The 25,615-nt window shown below is 37.8% G+C and overlaps 1 protein-coding gene across 1 annotated transcript in view; it reads right to left on the bottom strand.

The window, feature by feature from the left end:
- The window catches only part of LOC308620965 (organic anion transporter 7), a 49,872-nt gene that overhangs the window by 8,497 nt on the left and 15,760 nt on the right, over positions 1–25,615 (bottom strand). Inside the window, exons 3-5 of the mRNA XM_081240906.1 lie at positions 11,817–11,971; positions 11,546–11,714; positions 10,272–10,395 (exon numbers count right to left, since the gene is read on the bottom strand). Coding sequence (XP_081097032.1) covers positions 10,272–10,395; positions 11,546–11,714; positions 11,817–11,971 — 448 coding nt within the window. The remainder of the gene's footprint in view (positions 1–10,271; positions 10,396–11,545; positions 11,715–11,816; positions 11,972–25,615) is intronic.

Raw genomic sequence — 25,615 nt, 5'->3', positions numbered from 1 at the left:
TAGAATGATTTAAACCCAGAGTTGGTTATAATCTGGAGTTACTTAATAGCCCTGCAACGTGCTAGGTATATACCTTGAGGAAGGTAATTAAATATTTCTAAAACTCAATTTACTTGTCGTTAAAAAGAATAATAAGTAGAAGAATCAGAGTAGGAGGAGAATAGGTGGAGAAAAATAATAGCATTTCCCTCACAAGGGTTTCCTGGTCCATACATGAGGCTAAAAATATGCATAAGGAATTATATCCAGCATACCTCAGATACTTACTTATTAGTTATTCAAACAATATAGTCTTAATTCTTATCCCACTTCTACAAATGAAAACGTACCATGAAGTCCATTGGAATAATTCCATGAGGAATTCAGAGAAATGAAAGGCCACCCTAACTGAGGACCTACACATGCAAGAATGTCCTTTCATTTAAAGAACAAGCCTAAATAGTGAAATATTGGACTTACACTTTAAGAAGAGAGGAGTCAGGATTGCATCTAACACCAGAATCCCATGACCACAGGCCATTGTCATGGATGATAATGTAAGAATGTGCTCAAATAATACTTTAAACTTGGGCCAGATGAGGGATGCAATGCCTGCAAGACTAGCCTTAAATTACATCCAATATCAAAGTTAAAGTTTGCAATATGGTGTGGTTATTTTACACTGGCCGTTCATTTTTGGTGAGCAAGAAGAGACGTGAATAGTGTTAGCAGATGTATTTGGGGGGCGATGCCAGATCACTTACAGGAACTCAAGGAGCTCCTCCTACCTGGTAAAATCCTTATTCAGGGGAAAAGAGGCCCATATTCAAATGGGAGCCTGCTGTATCTTCATTTTTTAAAAGGTACTTTTCTCTCTGATCTTCACTTCATTTTCTTGCTTAAAAAATGCTTTGTACCACTCATAACACTATCTTGGGGTAAAAAGCATGAAACAGCCCTCGACTGAACCCTTGCCCAGTAGCGTTCTGGAATCAGTGTGTAAAAATTCACAAAAGCCCTTTGTTAAAGTTTTAGATAGTTTGTAAAGCAGTTGCCATCTTGTTGGTGGCATGAAACTCACTGTGGTGGTAATAGTCACACCATGGAAATTGATAATTACCACAAATCTGAGATCTATGCTTCTTTTCCTCTTGTAACGTTAAGTGTTAAACATTTACCAGCACACCAGTGGCTTGACCCCTCTGTAAGTCATTTGGACTGCTCTCAACTGCAAATTTAATCATCTCTCTGCCTGGTTTAAACCTGGATAGTTCTACCTTAACCTGTAAGACCCATTTCAGATGTAACTACTTCCAATATGCATTCATTGCCCACATATCTGCAGTTCAGATTATATGTCCCTCCTTGACAGTCACATTCCACCCTTGCTTTAATTCAAAGAGACTTTATCAAGCCCATTTTACTTGCTGAGTGTGATCTTTCTGAAGACAGAAACTGTAGACCTTTCCCCTCGGCGACTGTCACAGGATCTGTCATCAAATAGTCCTGAAATAAATTTGGAAGAGAAAGAGGAAGACAAAAAGAAAAAGGGAAGACAGGGAGGGTGGAAGAAACTGGCTGAAGGCGGAATGCATTTAGAAGCTGAAAGATCTGAAATTCAAGAACCAATATAGGTATAAAACATTGATTTGGAGAGCTTTGAGAAGATGTTTGTCAATGAGATCAGAAATGGAGAAAATGGACATTTATTTCTTCAAAATTACAATTTATGATATTTAGAAAGAAACGTCTCTTAATGTAGAATAGTTGGGAAAACTCTGAAGTTTTATGGATGTAAGAGAAACCTGCAGAGGATTCAGGGGAGAAATTTGTGTTGGTCTCTCATAGTTGCCATGTCATTTACCACCACATAAGTGTGCCGTCACTGAGTTTGTGAGAATCGAGTTTCAATTGAATACTTTTTAATGGTTTGATTGGACAGTGCACCTTGGGATCCTTTAAGAAACTGTATTTCTTATACAGCCTGAAGTGTATTTCAGGCTGGGCTACTGTGGAGCATGGTTCTTGTGTTTCTACTGGGTCTGAAACAATTAGGACAATAGAAAAGAAGACTGTACATGTCACACAGGAATAGGAGGAGGAAATTGGACAGAGCAGAAGTGAGAGGAGAGTATCAGAATTTGGAATGTACAGAGTTTAGAGCAGGAAGGAAGGTAGATAAGACCACAATTGCATTGAAATACCAGAACCAGTAGAATAAAATGAGCAGGGGAGGAGGACAATTTATTAAAAGATAAAGAAGGAAAAGATGGAAAAATGAATCTGCCAAAGGATGACTGAAATAAGAACTGACCAAAAAGAAGTTGCCTGAGACACACTGGTGGCTTGGGGTAGGGGCACTTTCTTCATAATCTTCATGTTTCCAAGAAGAAAGACTTTGAAAGAGTAATACTACAGACCACTTTATACCTACCCTCACTGCCCCTGGAGAACTGAGGTATTTGACTGGTAAACTAGGAGAATGCAATGGATATGCTTCAGTGACCCAGAATGCCTTTAGAATGAAAATTCATTCAGATTTGCTGCCTGGGTCACACCTTATATTTAGCAATGCAGGCTCTGCATCGGTGGAAAAACCTGGCACTTGTGAATAAGTTCAGTTGTGGGTTGAAGTGTTAGCAAACTTATTGTTGCTTGAATTAGACACTTCTTCTATTTCAGTTTTCACTGTTGTGAAAAACATAATTTTTTATTGTCATCTTTCTGAGCACATTAACTATCCCTCAGTTGGGTGTGATTTAAGCAGAGGAAATGTTTATCATTTACTGGACTCCAAGACAGCCAAAACTGGATTAATCAATGGATTGTTATTGACATGAAGGGGAACAGCTTTAAGTAAGAAGGATTGTCTGGAGTGAATGTGTTTGGCAATCTGTCAGATGGAGGTTAAACATGACTAAGACCACAAATTTCTGAATAATCTTTACAAAATTTAAAAAATGAAATTAAGGCAATTTTGGGTACTCATTCATACATAGAATCCAGTTCCTAAACCAAATTTCATTTGTTCCTCTTTTACAATGTTGTCTTTCTTCTTCTTGGCACTGAGGTGATTGTCATTTGCCGTTTACCCTGATAATGCATTGTTCCTTTCTTTCTTCCAGCTCGTAACACTTATTTTTGTTATTGACCTGGCAGATAACTTTCCTGTAAGATTTAAGCTTTAATTCTTTGGATTGGGCCAACCTGGTAGACAAAATACTAGGTGAGGTCTTGGAACTAAAGATACTTCCAAGATATTAGTTGGCCCAAAATAATTTCCTATAAATCAAGTATATATTGACACAGTCTCAGAGTGCCATAGAGCTCCACCTAAATTTCAAAATTTCTTTAAAAAAAGGACTATGCCAATGGTTCTTTATCTTCTCAGGGCCTCTCAGGGCCACTGCCTCTATGTAATAACCCCAGGCACCATGCCACCCTTCTCAGGACCCCAGCAACATGCCTGCCTGTGGATCCCATCACCAGACCTGCTTTTGGCCCATGACCAGCAGCAGGCCCATCCAGGGACCCGGAAAAGAGACTTGCCTACCAACAACAGCACCTGTGGACCCTGACATCTAGCCTGTCCACAGACAATGGCACCAGGCCTGGCCACAGACCCCAGAACAAGTTCTGCCTCTCCATGGATGCTAGCAGTGGACCCTCTCACCTGCAGACCCTGGCTGAAGGCACAGCCATATGTGGACCGAGGCAGTAGGACAACTAATGAACCCTGCTAACTGGCCCACCTGTAGTCTCTGCCAATGGCCTGCCCAGAATTTCCAGTGACTGGTGAAGAGCTTCCCTGACAAAGCCAGACTGTAAAGACTGGAAGAAATAACTCCTTCTTCATATGCACAAACACCAATACAAGGCTGCAAGGATCACAAAGAATCAGGAAAACATGACGTCACCAAAAGAACAAAATAAAGCACTAGTATCCAATTCTTAAGAAGTGTAGATCTACAAACTGCCTACAAATATTTAACAATAATCATAAAGAAGCTAGTGAGCTGCAAGAGAACCCAGAAAGACAACAAAATGAAATAAGGAAAATAACACATAAAGAATATAAGGAGTTCAAAAAGAGACAGAAACCATAAAAAAGAACCAAACAGAAATTCTGGAGCTGAAGCATATAATAAATGAACTAAAAACTTCAATTAAGAGGTTCAACAGCATATTTGATCAAATAAAATAAAGGACCTATGAATTCAAAGACAGGCCATTTGAAATTATATAGTCAGAGGAACAGAAAGAAAACAGAATGGAAAAGAGTGAAGACAGCCTAAGGAACTTATGGAACAATATAAAAAAATCAGTATACACATTATAGGAATCACATAAGGAGAAGAGAGAGAGAAAGGACAAGAAACCTCATTTAAAGAAATAATGGATGAAAACTTCCCTTATCTGGGGAGAGTGGTGGATATTCAGATTCACGAAGCACAAAGGACTCCCAGTAGGTAGACCCTAAAGAGGTCTACATGGAAACATATTATAACTAAATACTCAAAAGTGAAAAATAAGAGAGAATTTTGAAAGCATCAAGAGAAAAGTGACTCACCACACTCAACAAAACTCCCATAAGACCATCAGTGGATTTCTCAGCAGAAATTCTGTAAGAAAGGAAAGAGTGGAATAATATATTCAAAGTACTGAGAGAAAAACCTGCCAACCAAGAATGGAGTGCCCAGCAAAATTGTCCTTTAAAAATGAAGAAGATAAAAACTTTCCCAGAGAAAAACTGAGGGAATTTGTCACTAATAGACGTGCTTTACAGGAAGGGCTAAAGGAAGTTGAAATGAAAAGGATACTAAGCAGCAACACGAAAGCATATGAAAGTAAAAATCTCTATGGTTAAAGTAAATATAAGACAAATACAGAATAATCTAATACCGTAATGGTGGCATGTAAATTTCTTTAACACTAGTATAAAAGTTAAAAGACAAAACTGTTAAGAATAACTAGAACCACAAAAATTATTAATAGATACATGATTTGAGAGAAGTGAATTCTGGCATTAATAACATCAAACATGTGTTTAGGGAAAGTAAAAGTATAGTTTTTGCTCATAATAGAATTTAAGTTGTTATCAGCTTAAAATAGACTGTTATAACTATAAGAAGCTTTATGCAAGTCTCATGGAAACAACAAAGAGAAAACCTACAGTAGATATACAAAATAAAAACAAAAAAGAATCAAAGTATTGTATATCACTATAAAAAATCAAATCACAAGGGAAGATAGCAATAGAAGAGAGGAAAAAAGAACAATAAAACAGAGGGAAAACAATTTATCAATTGTAAGTACTTACCTATCAATAATTACTTTAAATGCAAATGGATTAAACTCATCCATCAAAAGATATAGGGTGGCTGAATGAATTTTAAAAAAAAGATCCAATTTTATGCTATCTCTAAGACAGTCACTTTAGATTTAAAAACACAGTAGACATAAAGTGAATGGACTAAAAAAGACATTCCATGCAAATGATAACCAAAACAGAGCAGGGATAGTCAACTTGTACAGATAAAATAGACTTTAATCAAATACTGTCACAAGAGACAAAGAAAGTAATTTATAATGATAAAAGGATCACTGCAACACAAAGATATGACATATAACCCACAAAGATTGAATCAAGAAGAAACAGAAAGCCTCAATAGGCCAATAACTAATAAAGAGTATGTGACAGTAATTTTAAAAATTCCAGAAACAAAAGCTTAACACCATAGAGCTTTACAGGTGAATTCTACCAAACATTTGAAGATTAATTAATTAGATATTAATTAATTAATACCAATCCTCTCAAACTCTTTCAAAAAATAGAAGACAAGGACAGTTCTAAACTCATTTTGTCAGACCAATATGATCCTGATACCAAAGTGAGACAAAGATACCATAAGAAAAGAAAAGAAAAATGCAGGCCAATATTCCTGAAGAACATAGTTGAAAAAATCATCAAGATATTAGCAAACCAGGGCTTCCCTGGTGGCGCAGTGGTTGAGAGTCCGCCTGCCGATGCAGGGGACACGAGTTCGTGCCCCGGTCCGGGAAGATCCCACATGCCGCGGAGCGGCTGGGCCCGTGAGCCATGGCCACTGAGCCTGTGCGTTCGGAGCCTGTGCTCCGCAAGGGGAGAGGCCACAACAGTGAGAGGCCCGCGTAACAAAAAAAAAAAAAAAAAAAAAAAAAAAAAAGATATTAGCAAACCAAATTCAACAGCATATTGAAAGGATCGTGCACCATTACCCAGTGGGCTTTATTCCTGGGATGCAAGGATGCTTCAATATAAGCAAATCAATGTGATACACCAAATTAACAGAATGAAGGCTAAAGATTGTGTGATTACCTCAATAAATGCAGAAAACACATTTGACAAAATTCAATGCACTTCCACGGTAAAAATTCTCAACGAATTAGGTATTGAAAGAACTTACATTAAAGGCCATGTATGTAAAGCCCACAGCTAACATCATACTCTATGGTGAAAAACTGAAAGCTTTTCCCTTAAGATCTGGAACAAGACAAGGATCACACTTCAGTGTAGGACTGGAAGTCCTGGCCAGAGCAATTAGGTAAGAAAAAAATTAATAAAAGGCATTCGAATCAGAAAGGAAGAAGTAAAATTGTCTGTTTGAAGGCAACATGATCCAATTTGTAGAAAACCCTAATACATATCCAAAAAATTGTTAGAACTAATAAATGAATTCAGTAAAGTTACAGGATACAAAATTAACATATAAATCAGTTATATTTCTATACGCCAGCCATAAACTGTCTAAAAATAAAATTAAGAAAACAATCCTGTTTGCAGTAGCATCAAAATAATAAAGTATTAAGGGATAAACTTAACCAAGGAGGTGAAAGAATTGTATACTGAAAACTATAATCCCTGAAGAAAGAAATTAATGCAGATACTAGAAAATTGAGAGACATCATGTTCATGGATTAAACAAATAAATTAATACTGTTAAGATGTCCATACAACACAAAGCAATATGCAGATTCAATAAATCCCTGTCAAAATCCCAATGGCATTCTTTACAGAAATAGAAAAAACAATCCTAAAATCATATGGAAACACAGAAGGTCCCCACAGTCAAAGCATTTTTGAACAGAAACAAAGCTGGAAGCATCACATATTCTGATTTCAAAATATATTACGAAGCCACAGTAACCAAAAGTGTGATACTGGCACGAAAACAGACATATAGACCAATGGAACAGAATGGGGAGCCCAGCAATAAACTCATGCATATACAGACAATTGATTTCTGACAGTTGTGCCAAGAATTCACAATGGGGACAGGATATTGTCAATAAATGGTGTTGGGAAAACTGGATATCCACATGCAAAGGAATGAAACTGGAAACTTACACTATACACAAAATCAACACAAATGGATTAAAGACTAAAATGTAAGATCTAAACTGTAAAATTCCTAAGGAAAACATAGGAGAAAAGTTTGTTGATATTGGTCTTAGCAATAATTGTTTGGATGTGACACCAAAAGCACAGGCCATGAGCAGAAATAGACAAATCGTACTAAATACATCAAACTGAAAAGCTTCTACACGGCTAGGAAATAATTGACAAAATGAAAAAGCACCTACAGAATGGGAGAAAATATTTGCAAGCCATATGTCTTATAGAGGGTTAATATCCAAAATACATAGGAAACTCGTACAACTCAATAGTAAAAAAGCCAAATAACTTAATTAAAAAATTGGCATACGAACTGAATACACATTTCTGCAAAGACAGCATACAAGTGGCCAAGAGGTACATGAAAAAGTGCTTAACACCACTGGTTGTTAGGGAAAGGCAAATCAAAATTACGAGTTATCACTTCACACCAGTTAGGATGGCAATTATAAAAAAAAGTAATTAGTGCTGGTGAAGATGTGGAGAAAAGGGTACCCTTGTACACTGCTGTTAGGAATGTGAAATTGTGTAGCCACTATGAAGACAGTATGGAGTTTGCTCAAAAAATTAAAAATAGAACTAGTATATTATCCTGTAATCCCTCTTCTGGGTGTATATCCAAAGGAATTAAAATCAAGATCTTGAAGAGATATCTGCACTCACATGTCCACTGGATCATTATTCACAATAGCTAAGATATGGAAACAACCTAAATGTCCATCCATGGATGAATAGAAAATATATATGTGTGTGTGTGTGTGTGTATACACATATATAGGTAAAATGGCATATTATTCAGCAATATAAAGAAGGAAATTCCACCCTTTTCCACAGCATAATGAACCTAGAGGTCATTACGCTAAGTAAAATAATCCATGTGCAAAAGAACAAATACTACATGATACCACTTATGCGAGGAATCTAAAAGAGTCAAACCCGAAGAAGCAGAGAGTAGAATGGTGTTTGCCAGGTGCTGGGGGATGAGAGAAATGGGGAAATATTTGTCATAGAGTACAAAGTTTCAGTTGTGCAAGATAAATCAATCCTAGGGATCTACTTTACAGTCTAGTGTCTAGGGTTATAATACTGTACCATATACTTAAATTTGCTGTGAGGGTAGATCTTATGTTGAGTGTTATCACAAAAAAATAATGAATAAAGGGCAGAGAGAGTTTTAGGAGGTAATGGATATGTTTATTACATAAACTGTGGTGATGATATTTAGATGTATACTCATCTGCAAATACATCAAGTTGTACATTAAATATGTACAGCTCTTTGTATGTTAATCATACCTCAATAAAGTGTTTTTTAAAAAATCTATCACACGTGTAATTGAACTTATTTGCAGAAATGTTTTATTGCTTCTCTTTGGCTGTCTAGCTCCTAGCACTCTCTTTTTCCTGTTAAATGAGGGCAGATGATTTCTCCTTGTCTCTATTAGCATTCCTTTCATTCTCTTATCGTTGCAAACAAAAAAGTTAACAACAGAAATACCATATGATCTGGCAATATCAATTATGGTTATGTAGCCAAAAGAATTGTACACAGGATATTGAAGAGATATTTTCATACTCATATTCATTGCCACACTATTCACATATGGAAACAACCTAAATGCCCATCAATGGATGAATGTTTAAAGAAAATATAGTATATTCATACCATAGGATATTATTCAACCATAAAGATGAGGAAATCCTGCCATATGCTATATCATAGATGAATCTTGAAAATTTTGCTACGTGAAGTAAGTCAGTCACAAAAGGATAAATAGTTCTCATAGAAGGATAAATACTGCATGATTCCACTTATATGAGGTATCTAAAATATTAAAATAATAGAACAATAAGAAGAATGGTGGTCACTAGGGACTGGGGACAAGGGAATTGAGAAAGTGTTGTTTAATGGGTATAGTTTTAGTCATGCAAGATGAAAAAGTCCTAGAGCTCATTGTACTTATAGTTAACAATACTGTATTGTACAGTTAAAATTTTAGATTTCATTCTATGCATTTTGAACACAATAAAAGTTATTTTAAAATGTATGTTAAAATTTCTCTTTTTAATATTAAAGCTCTGTGAAAAATGGAATTCTGACTCATACTGCTATGCATGACCAAGCACCATGCCTACTACATTATAATTTTTCAATAAATAATTTATACATTCATGACATGGTGAATGGTCTACTTTATGACATACAGCAGCATCTGCCTTCCATACCTGGGGTGGAAAATAAAAAAAGAGAAAAATCTCTCTGAAGCCTTTCCACTCAGTCATGTTCTTGGAACTTGTAATAAGTAGAATGTAAACTCCACAAAACAGGGATTTGGACTATTGTGGTCATTACCATATTTCCTATATAGAACAGAATGTCCTTTCAGTAAATATACCATGAATGGAAGCATATATGATTGACTTGACAAATAAGCCTCCTTATGCTCTATTCTGCGTGGTCACTAAGCCGCCCTTCAACTTGCCTTACTATCCTGAAAAAAAAAGCCTTTGAAATGTTAATTGGAAAGAAATGGATTAGTTTTTGTTACTTTCTCTAATACAAAGTGAGAACAATAACAACCTTTACAATCATAAATATTGTACCATTTTTCTAGATTCCACATATATGCGTTATCCGCCTCTGTTGAGTAAAATATCTGCATCCAGTCCTTTCGGCATCAGCATCCTAATGTTCACTCAAACCATGTTGACAGCTATTGAAGACCAGGACGATGAGGTAAGAAGATCCCAAACCACACCAGGGTTCCCACCCCTTATTCACTTTATGGACACTGACTAGTGTATATGTCAGGTCATGTCTTTCCTATATTCCATAACCAACTCCCTCTCCTGTTCACCTCCATGGTTAGAGCGTCTCCAGCATTCTTCCTTCCATTCTTGTGAGCAGCTTTTCTAAGTTCCTTTAAGCCCTCCTCTGGTTTGTTGGTGATAATCAGCCACCGAGCAGACTCTGCCAGCCACCTGATCAAAGAAGAGGACAGGGGTGCCATCAACTTTCATTTGCCCATTTTTTTTCCACAGAGGCTTTTTCCTGAAATGCCTCTCCCCTCCCATCTAATACCTATCTCTTGTTCTGTTATACCAGGAAATATAAACTTATGTTCTTTTGTACCATAACTAGGAAGCTGTGAAGATGACCTCTCCATGCAGTACACCTTCACTGCCGGGAATATAGAGTTGGAGTCATAGTGCCCTCCCCCCATTATTCAGCAAGATATTATCAGTTTTAGCAAATAAAACACGGTGTTTGGGCTTCCCTGGTGGCTCAGTGGTTGGGAATCCACCTGCCAATGCAGGGGACACAGGTTCGAGCCCTGGTCCGGGAGCATCCCACATGCTGCGGAGCAACTAAGCCCGTGCGCCACAGCTACTGAGCCTGCGCTCTAGAGCCCACGAGCCACAGCTGCTGAGCCTGCGTGCCACAACTACTGAAGCCTGTGCGCCTTGGAGCCCGTGCGCCTTGGAGCCTGTGCTCTGCAACAACAGGGGCCACTGCGATGAGAGGCCCACGCACTGCAGCGAGGGGTAGCCCCCACTCGCCACAACTGGAGAGAGCCCGCATGCAGCAATGAAGACCCAAGGCAGCCAAAAATAAATAAATAAATAAATAAAATTTTAAAAACCAACAAGAAAACCCACTGTGTTTAGTTAAATTTGAATTCAGATGAACAGTGAATATGGGTAATTCTTGAGTATGACTATGTCCCATGCAATTTTTTGGACATACACTAAAGAGTATTTGCTGTTTATTTGAAATTTTACTTTAATGAGACACTGTATTTTATCTGGTTAGTAAAGGAAAATACAGAATTCTTAGGTAAATAGAAATTTCATATAAACAATTAATAATTTTTAGTGTAACTATGCTCCATACAATATTTGGCATACTATACAAAAAGTTTATTGCTTTATCTAAAATTCAAGTTTAACTGAATGCCCTTGATATTATCTGGCAACCCTACTCGTTCTGCTTCTTTAATTGTACATAGGGCACAGATTAGTAGAGCATGTGCTCAAGTGTTGACTAAGACCAACCAGAATTCTTGCATCCTAATTTCAGGTACCTTGCATCTAGGATCCTCTAAGACAAAGGAAGTAAGAAAGCTTATACCTTGAGGAAAGAAAGAAGACAAATAATGGTACAGAAAACACCAGCTGAAGGGTGTGCCAGTCTCGAATGGCAAAAGCTAGTCCTCCTAGGGTGATCTGTCCTATGCAAGCAGCACAGATTGACATGGTCATTCCCATGGCTTGGAATCGGGGCACTGTCCATTCTACAACTGAAAGAAAACACAAACAGGATTTTGACTTCAAACAAAGTTAGAATTTCAAAGTCAAAGTTAAGGCTTGGAAAATGGCAAACACCCAAAATTTTGACTTACTAAGCACAGAAATATTTGTCAGGATGCTCATGGTAGAAAACCCAGCCAAGAAGCGTAGGGAGCAGTAAATGAGGAAGGTGGGAGCAAAGGCTGCACAGGTGTCAGTAATGGCGAGCTGGAGCAAACACCATCTGAGCATTAACCTCCTCCCAAACCTGAGAAATGGAAACAGGTTAGATATAGTAATAGTAACAACCTGTTGTAGAAATGAACAAAAAGAAGACACACTTTGAAATTTAGGGGATGTTTTGTTATTTTTATTTTATTTTAAATTATTTTCTGTTTTTCTTTTTTCCCCCAGTTTTATTGAGATATAATTGACATAGAGCACTGGACAAGTTTAAGGTGTACAGCATAATGATTTGCCTTACATACATCATGAAATGATTATCACAGTGCTTAGTGAACATTCATCATCTCATATAGATACAAAATAAAAGAAATAGAAAAAAATTTTCCTTGTGATGAGAACTCTTAGGATTTACCGTCCTAACAGCTTTCATATATAACACACAGCAGTGTTAATTATATTTATCATGTTATACATTACATCACTAGTACTTATTATCTTATAACTGGAAGTTTCTACCTTTTGACTGCCTTCATCCAGTTCCCCCTCCCCTCATGCCCGACTCTGGTAACCTCAAATCTGATCTCTTTTTCTATGAGTTTGTTTTTGGAGTATAATTGACCTACAACACTGTGTTAGTTTCTGTTACACAACATAGTAATTCCATATTTCTATACATTTCAAAATGATCACCACGATAAATCGTCTTTCACTATACAAAGATATTACATTGTTATTGACTATATCCCCACACTGTACATTTCATACCCTTGACTCATTTATTTTGCACCTAGAAGTTTATACCTCTTAATCTCCCTCACCTATTTCTTTCCCCACACACCTGTCCCCTCTGGTAAACTACCTGTTTTTTTGTTCTCTGTATCTATAACTGCTTCTGTTTTGTTATGTTTGTTCACTGTTTTCTTTTTTAGATTCCACATTTAAGTGAAATCAGTATTTGTCTTTCTCTGTCTGAATTATTTCACTTAGCATAATACCCACTAGGTCCATCCATGTTGTTGAAAATGGCAAGATTTCATTCTTTCATATGTTTTATATGTATAAAACATATCTTCTTTATCCATTAATCTATTGATGGGCACTTAGGTTGCTTCTATATCTTGGCTATTGTAAATAATGCTGCAATGAACTTAGGAGTGTATATATTTTTTTGAATTATTGCTTTTGTTTTCTTCAGATAAATATCTAGGAGTGGAATTTGTGGGTCATACGGAAGTTCTATTTTTAATTTTTGAGGAATCTCCATACTGTTTTCCATAGTGGCTGCACCAATTTACATTCCCACCAAGAGTACATAAGCATTCCCTTGTCTCCACATCCTCACCAATTTATTGTCTTTTTGGTAATAACCATTCTGAAAGATGTGAGGTGGTTTCTCATTGTGGTTTTTTTTTTTTTTTTAGGAATCTTGTGGAGAAATCCTATACTAGACTATACTCAATAAATACTTTTTTTTATTTAACAAATTTAATCAGTTATACATATACATATGTTCCCATATCCCCTCCCTTTTGCGTCTTCCTCCCGCCATCCCTATCCCACCCCTCCAGGCGGTCACAAAGCACCGAGCTGATCTCCCTGTGCTATGCGGCTGCTTCCCACTAGCTATCTACCTTACATTTGGTAGTGTATATATGCCCATGCCGCTCTTTCGTTTTGTCACAGCTTACCCTTCCCCCTCCCCATATCCTCAAGTCCATTCTTTAGTAGATCTGTGTCTTTATTCCTATCATAACCCTATGTTCTTCATGACATTTTTTTCTTAAATTCCATATATATGTGTCAGCATACAGTATTTGTCTTTCTCTTTCTGACTTACTTCACTCTGTATGACAGACTCTAGGTCCATCCACCTCATTACAAATAGCTCAATTTCGTTTCTTTTTATGGCTGAGTAATATTCCATTGTATATATGTGCCACATCTTCTTTACCCATTCATCCAATGATGGACACTTAGGTTGTTTCCATCTCCGGGCTATTGTAAATAGGGCTGCTATGAACATTTTGGTACATATCTCTTTTTGAATTATGGTTTTCTCAGGGTATATGCCCAGTAGTGGGATTCCTGGGTCATATGGTAGTTCTATTTGTAGTTTTTTAAGGAACCTCCATACCGTTCTCCATAGTGGCTGTACCAATTCACATTCCCACCAGCAGTGCAAGAGTGTTCCCTTTTTTCCACACCCTCTCCAGCATTTATTGTTTCTAGATTTTTTGATGATGGCCATTCTGACTGGTGTGAGATGATATCTCATTGTAGTTTTGATTTGCATTTCTCTAATGAGTAAAGATGTTGAGCATCCTTTCATGTGTTTGTTGGCAGTCTGTATATCTTCTGTGGAGAAATGTCTATTTAGGTCTTCTGCCCATTTTTGGATTGGGTTGTTTGTTTTTTTGCTATTGAGCTGCATGAGCTGCTTATAAATTTTGGAGATTAATCCTTTGTCAGTTGCTTCATTTGTAAATATTTTCTCCCATTCTGAGGGTTGTCTTTTGGTCTTGTTTATGGTTTCCTTTGCTGTGCAAAAGCTTTTAAGTTTCATTAGGTCCCATGTGTTTATTTTTGTCTTTATTTCCATTTCTCTAGGAGGTGGGTCAAAAAGGATCTTGCTGTGATTTATGTCATAGAGTGTTCTGCCTATGTTTTCCTCTAAGAGTTTGATAGTGTCTGGCCTTATATTTAGGTCTTTAATCCATTTTGAGCTTATTTTTGTGTATGGTGTTAGGGAGTGATCTAATCTCATACTTTTACATGTCCCTGTCCAGTTTTCCCAGCACCACTTATTGAAGAGGCTGTCCTTTCTCCACTGTACATTCCTGCCTCCTTTATCAAAGATAAGGTGACCATATGTCCGTGGGTTTATCTCTGGGCTTTCTATCCTGTTCCATTGATCTATCTTTCTGTTTTTGTGCCAGTACCACACTGTCTTGATTACTGTAGCTTTGTAGTATAGTCTGAAGTCAGGGAGCCTGATTCCTCCAGCTCCATTTTTCGTTCTCAAGATTGCTTTGGCTATTCGGGGTCTTTTGTGTTTCCATACAAATTGTGAAATTTTTTGTTCTAGTTCTGTGAAAAATGCCAGTGGTAGTTTGATAGGGATTGCATTGAATCTGTAGATTGCTTTGGGTAGTAGAGTCATTTTCACAATGTTGATTCTTCCAATCCAAGAACATGGTACATCTCTCCATCTCTTTGTATCATCTTTAATTTCTTTCATCAGTGTCTTATAATTTTGTGCATACAGGTCTTTTGTCTCCTTAGGTAGGTTTATTCCTAGATATTTTATTCTTTTTGTTGCAATGGTAAATGGGAGTGTTTCCTTGATTTCACTTTCAGATATTTCATCATTAGTATATAGGAATGCCAGAGATTTCTGTGCATTAATTTTGTATCCTGCTACTTTACCAAATTCATTGATTAGCTCTAGTAGTTTTCTGGTAGCATCTTTAGGATTCTCTATGTATAGTATCATGTCATCTGCAAACAGTGACAGCTTTACTTCTTCTTTTCCGATTTGGATTCCTTTTATTTCCTTTTCTTCTCTGTGGGTAAAACTTCCAAAACTATGTTGAATAAGAGAGGTGAGAGTGGGCAACCTTGTCTTGTTCCTGATCTTAGTGGAAATGGTTTCAGTTTTTCACCATTGAGGACGATGCTGGCTGTGCGTTTGTCATATATGGCCTTTATTATGTTGAGGAAAGTTCCCTCTATGCCTACTTTCTGCAGCGTTTTTATCATAAATGGGTGTTGAATTTTGTCGAAAGCTTTCTCTGCATCTATTGAGATTATCATGTGGTTTTTCTCCTTCAATTTGTTGATATGGTGTATCACGTTGATTGATTTGCGTATATTGAAGAATCCTTGCATTCCTGGAATAAACCCCACTTGATCATGGTGTGTGATCCTTTTAATGTGCTGTTGGATTCTGTTTGCTAGTATTTTGTTGAGGATTTTTGCATCTATGTTCATCAGTGATATTGGCCTGTAGTTTTCTTTCTTTGTGACATCCTTGTCTGGTTTTGGTATCAAGGTGATGGTGGCCTCGTAGAATGAGTTTGGGAGTGCTCCTCCCTCTGCTATATTTTGGAAGACTTTGAGAAGGATAGGTGTTAGCTCTTCTCTAAATGCTTGATAGAATTCGCCTGTGAAGCCATCTGGTCCTGGGCTTTTGTTTGTTGGAAGATTTTTTATCACGGTTTCAATTTCAGTGCTTGTGATTGGTCTGTTCATATTTTCTATTTCTTCCTGATTCAGTCTTGGCAGGTTGTGCATTTCTAAGAATTTGTCCATTTCTTCCAGGTTGTCCATTTTATTGGCATAGAGTTGCTTGTAGTAATCTTTCATGATCTTTTGTATTTCTGCAGTGTCAGTTGTTACTTCTCCTTTTTCATTTCTAATTCTATTGATTTGAGTCTTCTCCCTTTTTTTCTTGATGAGTCTGGCTAATGGTTTATCAATTTTGTTTATCTTCTCAAAGAACCAGCTTTTAGTTTTATTGATCTTTGCTATCGTTTCCTTCATTTCTTTTTCATTTATTTCTGATCTGATTTTTATGATTTCTTTCCTTCTGCTAACTTTGGGATGTTTTTGTTCTTCTTTCTCTAATTGCTTTAGGTGCAAGGTTAGGTTGTTTATTCGAGATGTTTCCTGTTTCTTAAGGTGGGATTGTATTGCTATAAACTTCCCTCTTAGAACTGCTTTTGCTGCATCCCATAGGTTTTGGGTCGTCGTGTCTCCATTGTCATTTGTTTCTAGGTATTTTTAAATTTCCTCTTTGATTTCTTCAGTGATCACTTCGTTATTGAGTAGTGTATTGTTTAGCCTCCATGTGTTTGTATTTTTTACAGCTCTTTTCCTGTAATTGATGTCTAGTCTCATAGCATTGTGGTCGGAAAAGATACTTGATACAATTTCAATTTTCTTAAATTTACCAAGGCTTGATTTGTGACCCAAGATATGATCTATCCTGGAGAATGTTCCATGAGCACTTGAGAAAAATGTGTATTCTGTTGTTTTTGGATGGAATGTCCTATAAATATCAATTAAGTCCATCTTGTTTAATGTATCATTTAAAGCTTGTGTTTCCTTATTTATTTTCATTTTGGATGATCTGTCCATTGGTGAAAGTGGGGTGTTAAAGTCCCCTACTATGATTGTGTTACTGTCGATTTCTCCTTTTATGGCTGTTAGTATTTGCCTTATGTATTGAGGTGCTCCTATGTTGGGTGCATAAATATTTACAATTGTTATATCTTCTTCTTGGATCAATCCCTTGATCATTATGTAGTGTCCTTCTTTGTCTCTTCTAAGAGTCTTTATTTTAAAGTCTATTTTGTCTGATATGAGAATTGCTACTCCAGCTTTCTTTTGGTTTCCATTTGCATGGAATATCTTTTTCCATCCCCTTACTTTCAGTCTGTTTGTGTCTCTAGGTCTGAAGCGGGTCTCTTGTAGACAGCATATATATGGGTCTTGTTTTTGTATCCATTCAGCCAATCTGTGTCTTTTGGTGGGAGCATTTAGTCCATTTACATTTAAGGTAATTAGCGATATGTATGTTCCTATTCCCATTTCCTTAATTGTTTTGGGTTCGTTATTGTAGGTCTTTTCCTTCTGTTGTGTTTCTTGCCTAGAGAAGTTCCTTTAGCATTTGTTGTAAAGCTGGTTTGGTGGTGCTGAACTCTCTCAGCTTTTGCTTGTCTGTAAACGTTTTAATTTCTCCATCAAATCTGAATGAGATCCTTGCTGGGTAGAGTAATCTTGGTTGCAGGTTTTTCTCCTTCATCACTTTAATTATGTCCTGCCACTCCCTTCTGGCTTGTAGAGTTTCTGCTGAGAGATCAGCTGTTATCCTGATGGGGATTCCCTTGCGTGTTATTTGTTGTTTTTGCCTTGCTGCTTTTAATATGATTTCTTTGTGTTTAATTTTTGACAGTTTGATTAATATGTGTCTTGGCGTATTTCTCCTTGGATTTATTCTGTATGGGACTCTCTGTGCCTCCTGGACTTGATTAACTATTTCCTTTCCCATATTAGGGAAGTTTTCAACTATAATCTCTTCAAATATTTTCTCAGTCCCTTTCTTTTTCTCTTCTTCTTCTGGAACCCCTATAATTCGAATGTTGGTGCGTTTAATGTTGTCCCAGAGGTCTCTGAGACTGTCCTCTGTTCTTTTCATCCTTTTTTCTTTATTTTGCTCTGCAGCAGTTATTTCCACTATTTTATCTTCCACCTCACTTATCTGTTCTTCTGCCTCAGTTATTCTGTTATTGATCCCATCTAGAGTATTTTTCATTTCATTTATTGTGTTTTTAATCGATGTTTGATTCATCTTTAGTTCTTCTAGGTCCTTGTTAACTGTTTCTTGCATTTTGTCTATTCTATTTCCAAGATTTTGGATCTTGGAAGTAGAATCTTGGATCATCTTTACCATCATTATTCTGAACTCTTTTTCAGGTAGACTGCCTATTACCTCTTCATTTGTTAGGTCTGGTGGGTTTTTATCTTGCTCCTTCTCCTGCTGTGTGTTTTTCTGTCTTCTCATTTTGCTTATGTTACTGTGTTTGGGGTCTCCTTTTTGCAGGCTGCAGGTTCGTAGTTCCCGTTGTTTTTGGTGTCTGTCCCCAGTGGCTAAGGTTGGTTTAGTGGGTTGTGTAGGCTTCCTGGTGGAGGGGACTAGTGCCTGTGTTCTGGTGGATGAGGCTGGATCTTGTCTTTCTGGTGGGCAGGTCCACGTCTGGTGGTGTGTTTTGGGGTGTCTGCGGACTTTTTATGATTTTAGGCAGCCTCTCTGCTAATGGGTGGCGTTGTGTTCCTGTCTTGCTAGTTGTTTGGCATAGGGTGTCCAGCACTGTAGCTTGCTGGTCGTTGAGTGAAGTTGGGTACTGGTGTTGAGATGGAGATCTCTGGAAGATTTTCGCCGCTTGATATTATGTGGAGCTGGGAGGTCTCTTGTGGACCAGTATCCTGAAGTTGGCTCTCCCACCTCAGAGGCACAGCACTGACTCCTGGCTCCTCAATTTGGGATGATTTGTTGTCTATTCATGTATTCCACAGATGCAGGGTACATCTAGTTGATTGTGGAGCTTTAATCTGCTGCTTCTGAGGCTGCTGGGAGAGATTTCCCTTTCTCTTCTTTGTTCTCACAGCTCCACGGTCTCAGCTTTGGATTTGGCCCCACCTCTGCGTGTAGGTCGCCGGAGGGCGTCTGTTCTTCGCTCAGACAGGACAGGGTTAAAGGAGCAGCCGCTTCGGGGACTCTGGCTCACTCAGGCCGGGGGGGAAGAGAGGGGCACGGAGTGTGGGGTGAGCCTGCAGCGGCAGAGGCCGGCGTGACGTTGCACCAGCCCGAGGCGTGGCGTGCGTTCTCCCAGGGAAGCCGTCTCTGGATCCCGGGACCCTGGCAGTGACGGGCTTCACAGGCTCCCGGAAGGGCGGTGTGGACAGTGACCTGCGCTCGCACACAGGCCTCTTGGCGGCGGCGGCAGCAGCAGCCCCAGCGTCCCGCGCCCGTCTGTGGAGCCCCTTTAAGCAGCGCTCTTAATCCCCTCTCCTCGCGCACCAGGAAACCAAGAGGGAAGAAAAAGTCTCTTGCCTCTTCGGCAGCTCCAAAGTTTTCCCGGACTCCCTCCCGGCTAGCTGTGGCGCATTAGCCTCCTTCAGGCTGAGTTCTCGCCGCCAGCCCCAGTCCTCTCCCTGCGCTCTGACCGAAGCCTGAGCCTCAGCTTCCAGCGCCGCTCGCCCCGGCAGGCGAGCAGACAAGCCTCTCGGGCTGGTGAGTGCCGCTCGGCACCGATCCTCTGTGCGGGAATCTCTCCGCTTTGCCCTACCCAGGTATGTGGGGTGTTTCTTGCCTTTTGGGAGGTCTGGGATCTTCTGCCAGCGTTCAGTAGGTGTTCTGTAGGAGTTGTTCCACGTGTAGCTGTATTTCTGGTGTATCCGTGGGGAGGAAGGTGATCTCCGCGTCTTACTCTTCCGCCATCTTCAATAAATACTCTCATTGTGGTTTTGATTTGCACTTCTCTGATGATTACTGATGCTGAGCATCTTTTCATGTGTCTGTTGGCTATCTGTATGTCTTCCTTGGAAAAATGTTTATTCAGATCCTCTGCCCACTTTTTAATTAGGTTGTTTGCTTTTTTGATATTGAATTCTATGAATTCCAGTATATTTTGGATATTATCCCCTTATTATATGTATCTTCTCCCATTAAGTAGTAGCCTTTCATTTTGTTGATAGATTCCTTCCGTGTGTAAAAGCTTTTTAGTTTGATGTAGTCCCATTTGTTTATTTTTACTTTTGTTTCCCTTGCCTGAGGAGACATACCCCCCACCCCTCAAAATTACTAAGACCCATGTCAAAGAGTGTGCTGCTTATGTTTTCTTCTAGAAGTTTTATGGTTTCAGGCCTTACATATAAGTCTTTAATTCATTTTAAATTTATTTTTGTGCTTGGTGTGAGAGAGTGGTCTAGTTTGATTCTTCTATGTGTAGCTGTCCAGTTTTCTCAACACCATTTATTGAAGAGGCTGTCTTTTTCCATTGTATATTCTTGCCTCCTTTGATGAGACTAATTGCCTATATAAATGTGGGTTTATTTCTGGGTTTTCTCGTGTGTTCCATTGATCTATGTGTCTGTTTTTGAGCCAGTATCATACTGTGTTGATTACTGTAGCTTTGTAGTATAGTTTGAAACCAGAGAGCACGATACTCCAGCTTTGTTCTTTTATCTCAGGATTGTTTTGGCTGTTTGGGGTCTTTCATGTTTCCATACACATTTTAGAATTATTTTTACTAGTTCTATGAGAAATACCGTTGGTATTTTGATAAGGAGTGCATTGAATTTGGAGACTGCCTTGGGCAGTATGGTCATTTTAACAATATTTATTCTTCCAATCCTTGAGGACAATTTATCTTTCCATTTGTTTTGTTGTCTTCAGTTTCTTTTATCAGTGCCTTATAATTTTCCAAGTACAGGTCTTTTACTCCCTCAGTTGGACTTATCCTTAGGAATTTTATTCTTTTTGTTGCAATTGTAAATGGGATGGTTTTCTTAATTTTTCTTTCTGATAGTTTCTTGGTTAGTGTATAGAAATGCAACAGATTTCTGTATACAGCAAGTTCCCTACATATGAAAGAGTTCTGTTCTGAGAGCACATTCATAAGTCCAATTAGTTGGTAAGTCCAACAAAGTTAGCCTAGGTACCCAACTAACACAATCAGCTGTACAGTACAGTACTGTACTGTAATAGGTTTATAATACTTTTCGAACAAATAATGCATAAAAACAAACACAAAAATAAAGAAAACATTTTTAATCTTATAGTACAGTACCTTGAAAAGTACAGTAGTACAGTACAACAGCTGGCATACAGGAGCTGGCATCAAGTGAACAGGCAAGAAGAGTTACTGAATGGAAGAGGGAGGAGAGGTGGGAGATGGTAGAGCTGAAAGATCATCAGCAATAGGAGACTGAGTGCAAGCTGCAATTGCACTCATGGGTGACATTGATGGCACAGCTTCTGGTTCCTTGCTAGATTCAATTCTATCTACCCTCTTGAAAAAACAATCCAGTGATGTCTTGGTAATAGATCTTTTTTTTTTTCTCTCATCATAGATGACACAGTAGCACTGGATTGCATTCTGAGTGGCTGCTGCAAACTTCATGTACTGTTCTACATTTTGGTCCTGTGTCTCAAAAACTAACAGTGCCTCCTCAAAGAAAGAAAATCCCCTTGCCATTTCCTGCATCATGAATCTCTTTGGTTCTTCAGTTACTTTTTCTTCCTCTTCTCTCTTTTCGTCCTTTCACTGGGCACATTTGCATCTTTGAAAGTTTGCAACTTACTGTGTTAATTTTATATCCTGCAACTTTTGCCGAGTTCATTGATGAGTTCTAGTAGTTTTTTGGTAGCATCTTTAGGATTTTCTGTGTATAGTGTCTTGTCATTTACAAACAGTGACAGTTTTACTTCTTCCTTTCCAATTTGGATTACTTTTATTTCTTTTTTCAACTGGTTGTTGTGACTAGGACTTCCAAATCTATGTAAATAAAAGTGAATAAAATTGGTGAGAGTGGGCATCCTTGTCTTCATCCTGATATTACTAGAAATGCTTTCAATTTTTCACCATTGAGTATGATGCTACTTAGCTATGGGCCTGTCACATATGGCCTTTATTGTGTTGAGGTATGTTCCCTCTTTGTTCAGAGGTTTTCTCTTTTTATCATAAATGGATGTTGAATTTGTCAAGGTTTTTCTGCATCTATTGAGATCATCATATGATTTTATTCTTCAGTTTGTTAATGTGGTGTATCACATTGATTGATTTACAGATATTGAACCATTCTTGCATCCCTGGGATAAGTCCCACTTGATCATGGTTTGGGATACTTTTAATGTATTATTGATTTCTGCTCTGATATTTATGATTTTTTTCTTTCTACTAACTTTGGGTTTTGTTTGTTCTTCTTTTTCTTGTTCCTTTAGGTATAAGTTTAGATTGTTTATTTGAGATTTTTCTTGTTTTCTGAGGTAAGCTTGTATAAAACTCCCTCTTAGTACTGCTTTTGTTGTATCCCATAGATTTCAGATTGTTGTGTTTTCATTTTCATTTGTCTCTACATATTTTTAAATTTCTTCTTTGATTTATTTACTGAACGATTGGTTATTTAGTAGCATTTGTTTAACCTCCACATTCTTGTGGTTTTTGCAGTTTTTTTTTCTTGTATTGGATTTCTAGTCTCACAGCATTGTGGTCAGAAAAGATGCTTGATATGATTTCAACTTTCTTAAATTTACTGAGACTTATTTTGTGCCCTATCATATGACTTATCCTGGGGAATGTTCCATGAGTACTTGAAAAGAATGTGCATTCTGCTGCTTTTTTTTTTTTTTTAAAGTAAAGTTTATTTATTTATTTTTTTAATTAGTTTCTGCTTTATAACAAAGTGAATCAGTCATACATATACATCTGTTCCCACATCCCTTCCCTCATGCATCTCCCTCCCTCCCACCCTCCCCATCCCACCCCTCCAGGCGGTCACAAAGCACCGAGCTGATCTCCCTGTGCTCTGCGGCTGCTTCCCACTATCTATCTACCTTACGTTTGGTAGTGTATATATGTCCATGCCTCTCTTTCGCTTTGTCACAGCTTACCCTTCCCCCTCCCCATATCCTCAAGTCCATTCTCATCTGTTGCTTTTTGATGGGATATTCTATATATATCTATTAACTCCAACTGAGTTAATATGTCATTTAAAACCTTTATTGATTTTCTGTCTGGAAGATGTCTCCATTGGTGTAATTGAGGTGTTGAAGTCCTGTAGTATTATTGTGCCATGTTGATTTCTCCCTTTATGTCTGTAAATATTTCCTTTATGTATTTAGGTGCTCCTATGTTTTATACACACACACACACACACACACACACACACACATATATATATATATAATTTTTATATCTTCTTCCTGAATTGAGCCCTTGATCATTATGCAATGGCCCTCTTTGCCTCTTGTTACAGTCTTTGTTTTAAAGTCTCTTTTGTCTAATATAAGTATTGCTATTCTGGCTTTCTTTTGATTTCCATTTGTATGGAATAACTTTCTCCATTCCCTCATTTTCAGCCTGTATGTGTCTCTAGATATGAAGTAAGTCTCTTGTAGGCAGCATATATAGGGGTCTGTTTTTAGGTGTGTGTATCCATTCAGCAACACTATGTCTTTCAATTGGAGCATTTAGTCTATTTACATTTTTAATAATTATCGTTAGGTATGTACTAATTGTCATTTTGTTAATTGTTTTTATAGTTCTTTTTTGTTCCTTTCTTCTCTTTTGTTCTCTTCACTTGTGATTTGATTTTACCTGTGATAGATTTTACTATCTTTATTGTTATCTTTGGATTCATTTATCTTTTTTTCAGGGGTGGGGAGTGTATCTATTATAGGTTTTTGGTTTCTGGTTACCATGAGGTATATATATATATATCAGTCTCCTATCTGTGTGATTATTTTAAGCTGCTGATCTCTTAAGTTAAATGCATTTTAACAACCCTGCATTATTACTCCCCTGCCCCAACAATTATTGTTTTTGACATCATATTTTACATCTTTTTGTTTTTTGAATCCTTTAAATACTTAATACACATAGATATGATTTAACAAATTTTCTTTTAACCTTTAGCTTTATTCCTGGTTCATTTACTATCTTTACTGTATATATGCCTTAACCAATGAGATTTTTCCTTTCACAATTTTCTTGTTTATTATTTTTTGAATTTTATTTTATATTTTTTATACAGCAGGTTCTTATTAGTTATCTATTTTATACATATTAGTGTTTATATGTCAATCAAAATCTCCCAGTTCATCCAACCCCCCACCTCACTTTTCCCCCTTGGTGTCCATACGTTTGTTGTCTACATCTGTGTCTCTATTTCTGCCTTGCGACCCAGTTCATCTGTACCATTTTTCTAGATGCCACATATATGTGTTAATATATGATATTTGATTTTCTCTTTCTGAATTACTTCACTCTGTATGACAGTCTCTAGGTCCATCAACGTCTCTACAAAGAAACCAATTCTGTTCCTTTTTATGTCTGAGCAATATTCCATTGTATATATGTACCACATCTTCTTTATCTGTTTGCCTATCAGTGGACACTTTGATTGCTTCCATGACTTGGCTATTGTAAATAGTGCTGCAGTGAACATTGGGATACATGTGTCTTTTTGAATTATGGTTTCCTCTGGGTATATGCCCAGTAGTGGGATTGCTGGGTCATATGGTAGTTCCACTTTTAGTTGTGGTATTTTTTTTTTTTTTTTGTGGTACGTGGGCCTCTCACTGTTGTGGCCTCTCCCGTTGCGGAGCACAGGCGCCGGACGTGCAGGCCCAGCAGCCATGGCTCACGGGCCCAGCCACTCCGCGGCATGTGGGATCTTCCCAGACCGGGGCACAAACCCATGTCCCATGCATCGGCAGGCGGACTCTCAACCACTGTGCCACCAGGGAAGCCCCCACTTTTAGTTTTTTAAGGAACCTCCATACTGTTCTCCATAGTGGCTGTATCAATTTACATTCCCGCCAACAGTGCAAGAGGGTTCCCTTTTCTCCATACCTTCTCCAGCATTTGTTGTCTGTACATTTTCTGATGATGCCCATTCTAACCAGTGTGAGGTGATAACTCATGGTAGTTTTGATTTGCATTTCTCTAATAATTAGTGATGCTGAGCAGCTTTTCATGTGCCTCTTGGCCATCTGTATGTCTTCTTTGGAGAAATTTCTATTTAGGTCTTCTGTCCATTTTTGGATTGGGTTGTTTGTTTTTTTAATGTTGAGCTGCGTGAGCTGTTTATATATTTTGGAGATCAATCCTTTGTCCATCGATTCATTTGTATATATTTTCTCCCATTCTGAGGGTTGCCTTTGCGTCTTGTTTAAAGTTTGCTTTGCTGTGCAAAAGCTTTTAAGTTTCATTAGGTCTTATTTGTTTATTTTTTTTAATTTCCATTACTCTAGGAGGTGGATCAAAAAGATCTTGCTGTGATTTATGTCAAAGAGTGTTCTTCCTATGGTTTCCTCTAAGAGTTTTATAGTGTCTAGCCTCACATTTAGGTCATTAATCCATTTTGAGTTTATTTTTGCGTATGTTGTTAAGGAGTGTTCTGATTTCATTCTTTTACATGTAGCTGTCCAGTTTTCCCA

The sequence above is a fragment of the Mesoplodon bidens genome, assembly GCF_964165515.1.
Source record: "Mesoplodon bidens genome assembly, chromosome: 7".
Classification (NCBI taxonomy): domain Eukaryota; kingdom Metazoa; phylum Chordata; class Mammalia; order Artiodactyla; family Ziphiidae; genus Mesoplodon; species Mesoplodon bidens.
This window is presented reverse-complemented; position numbering and strand designations above follow the sequence as displayed.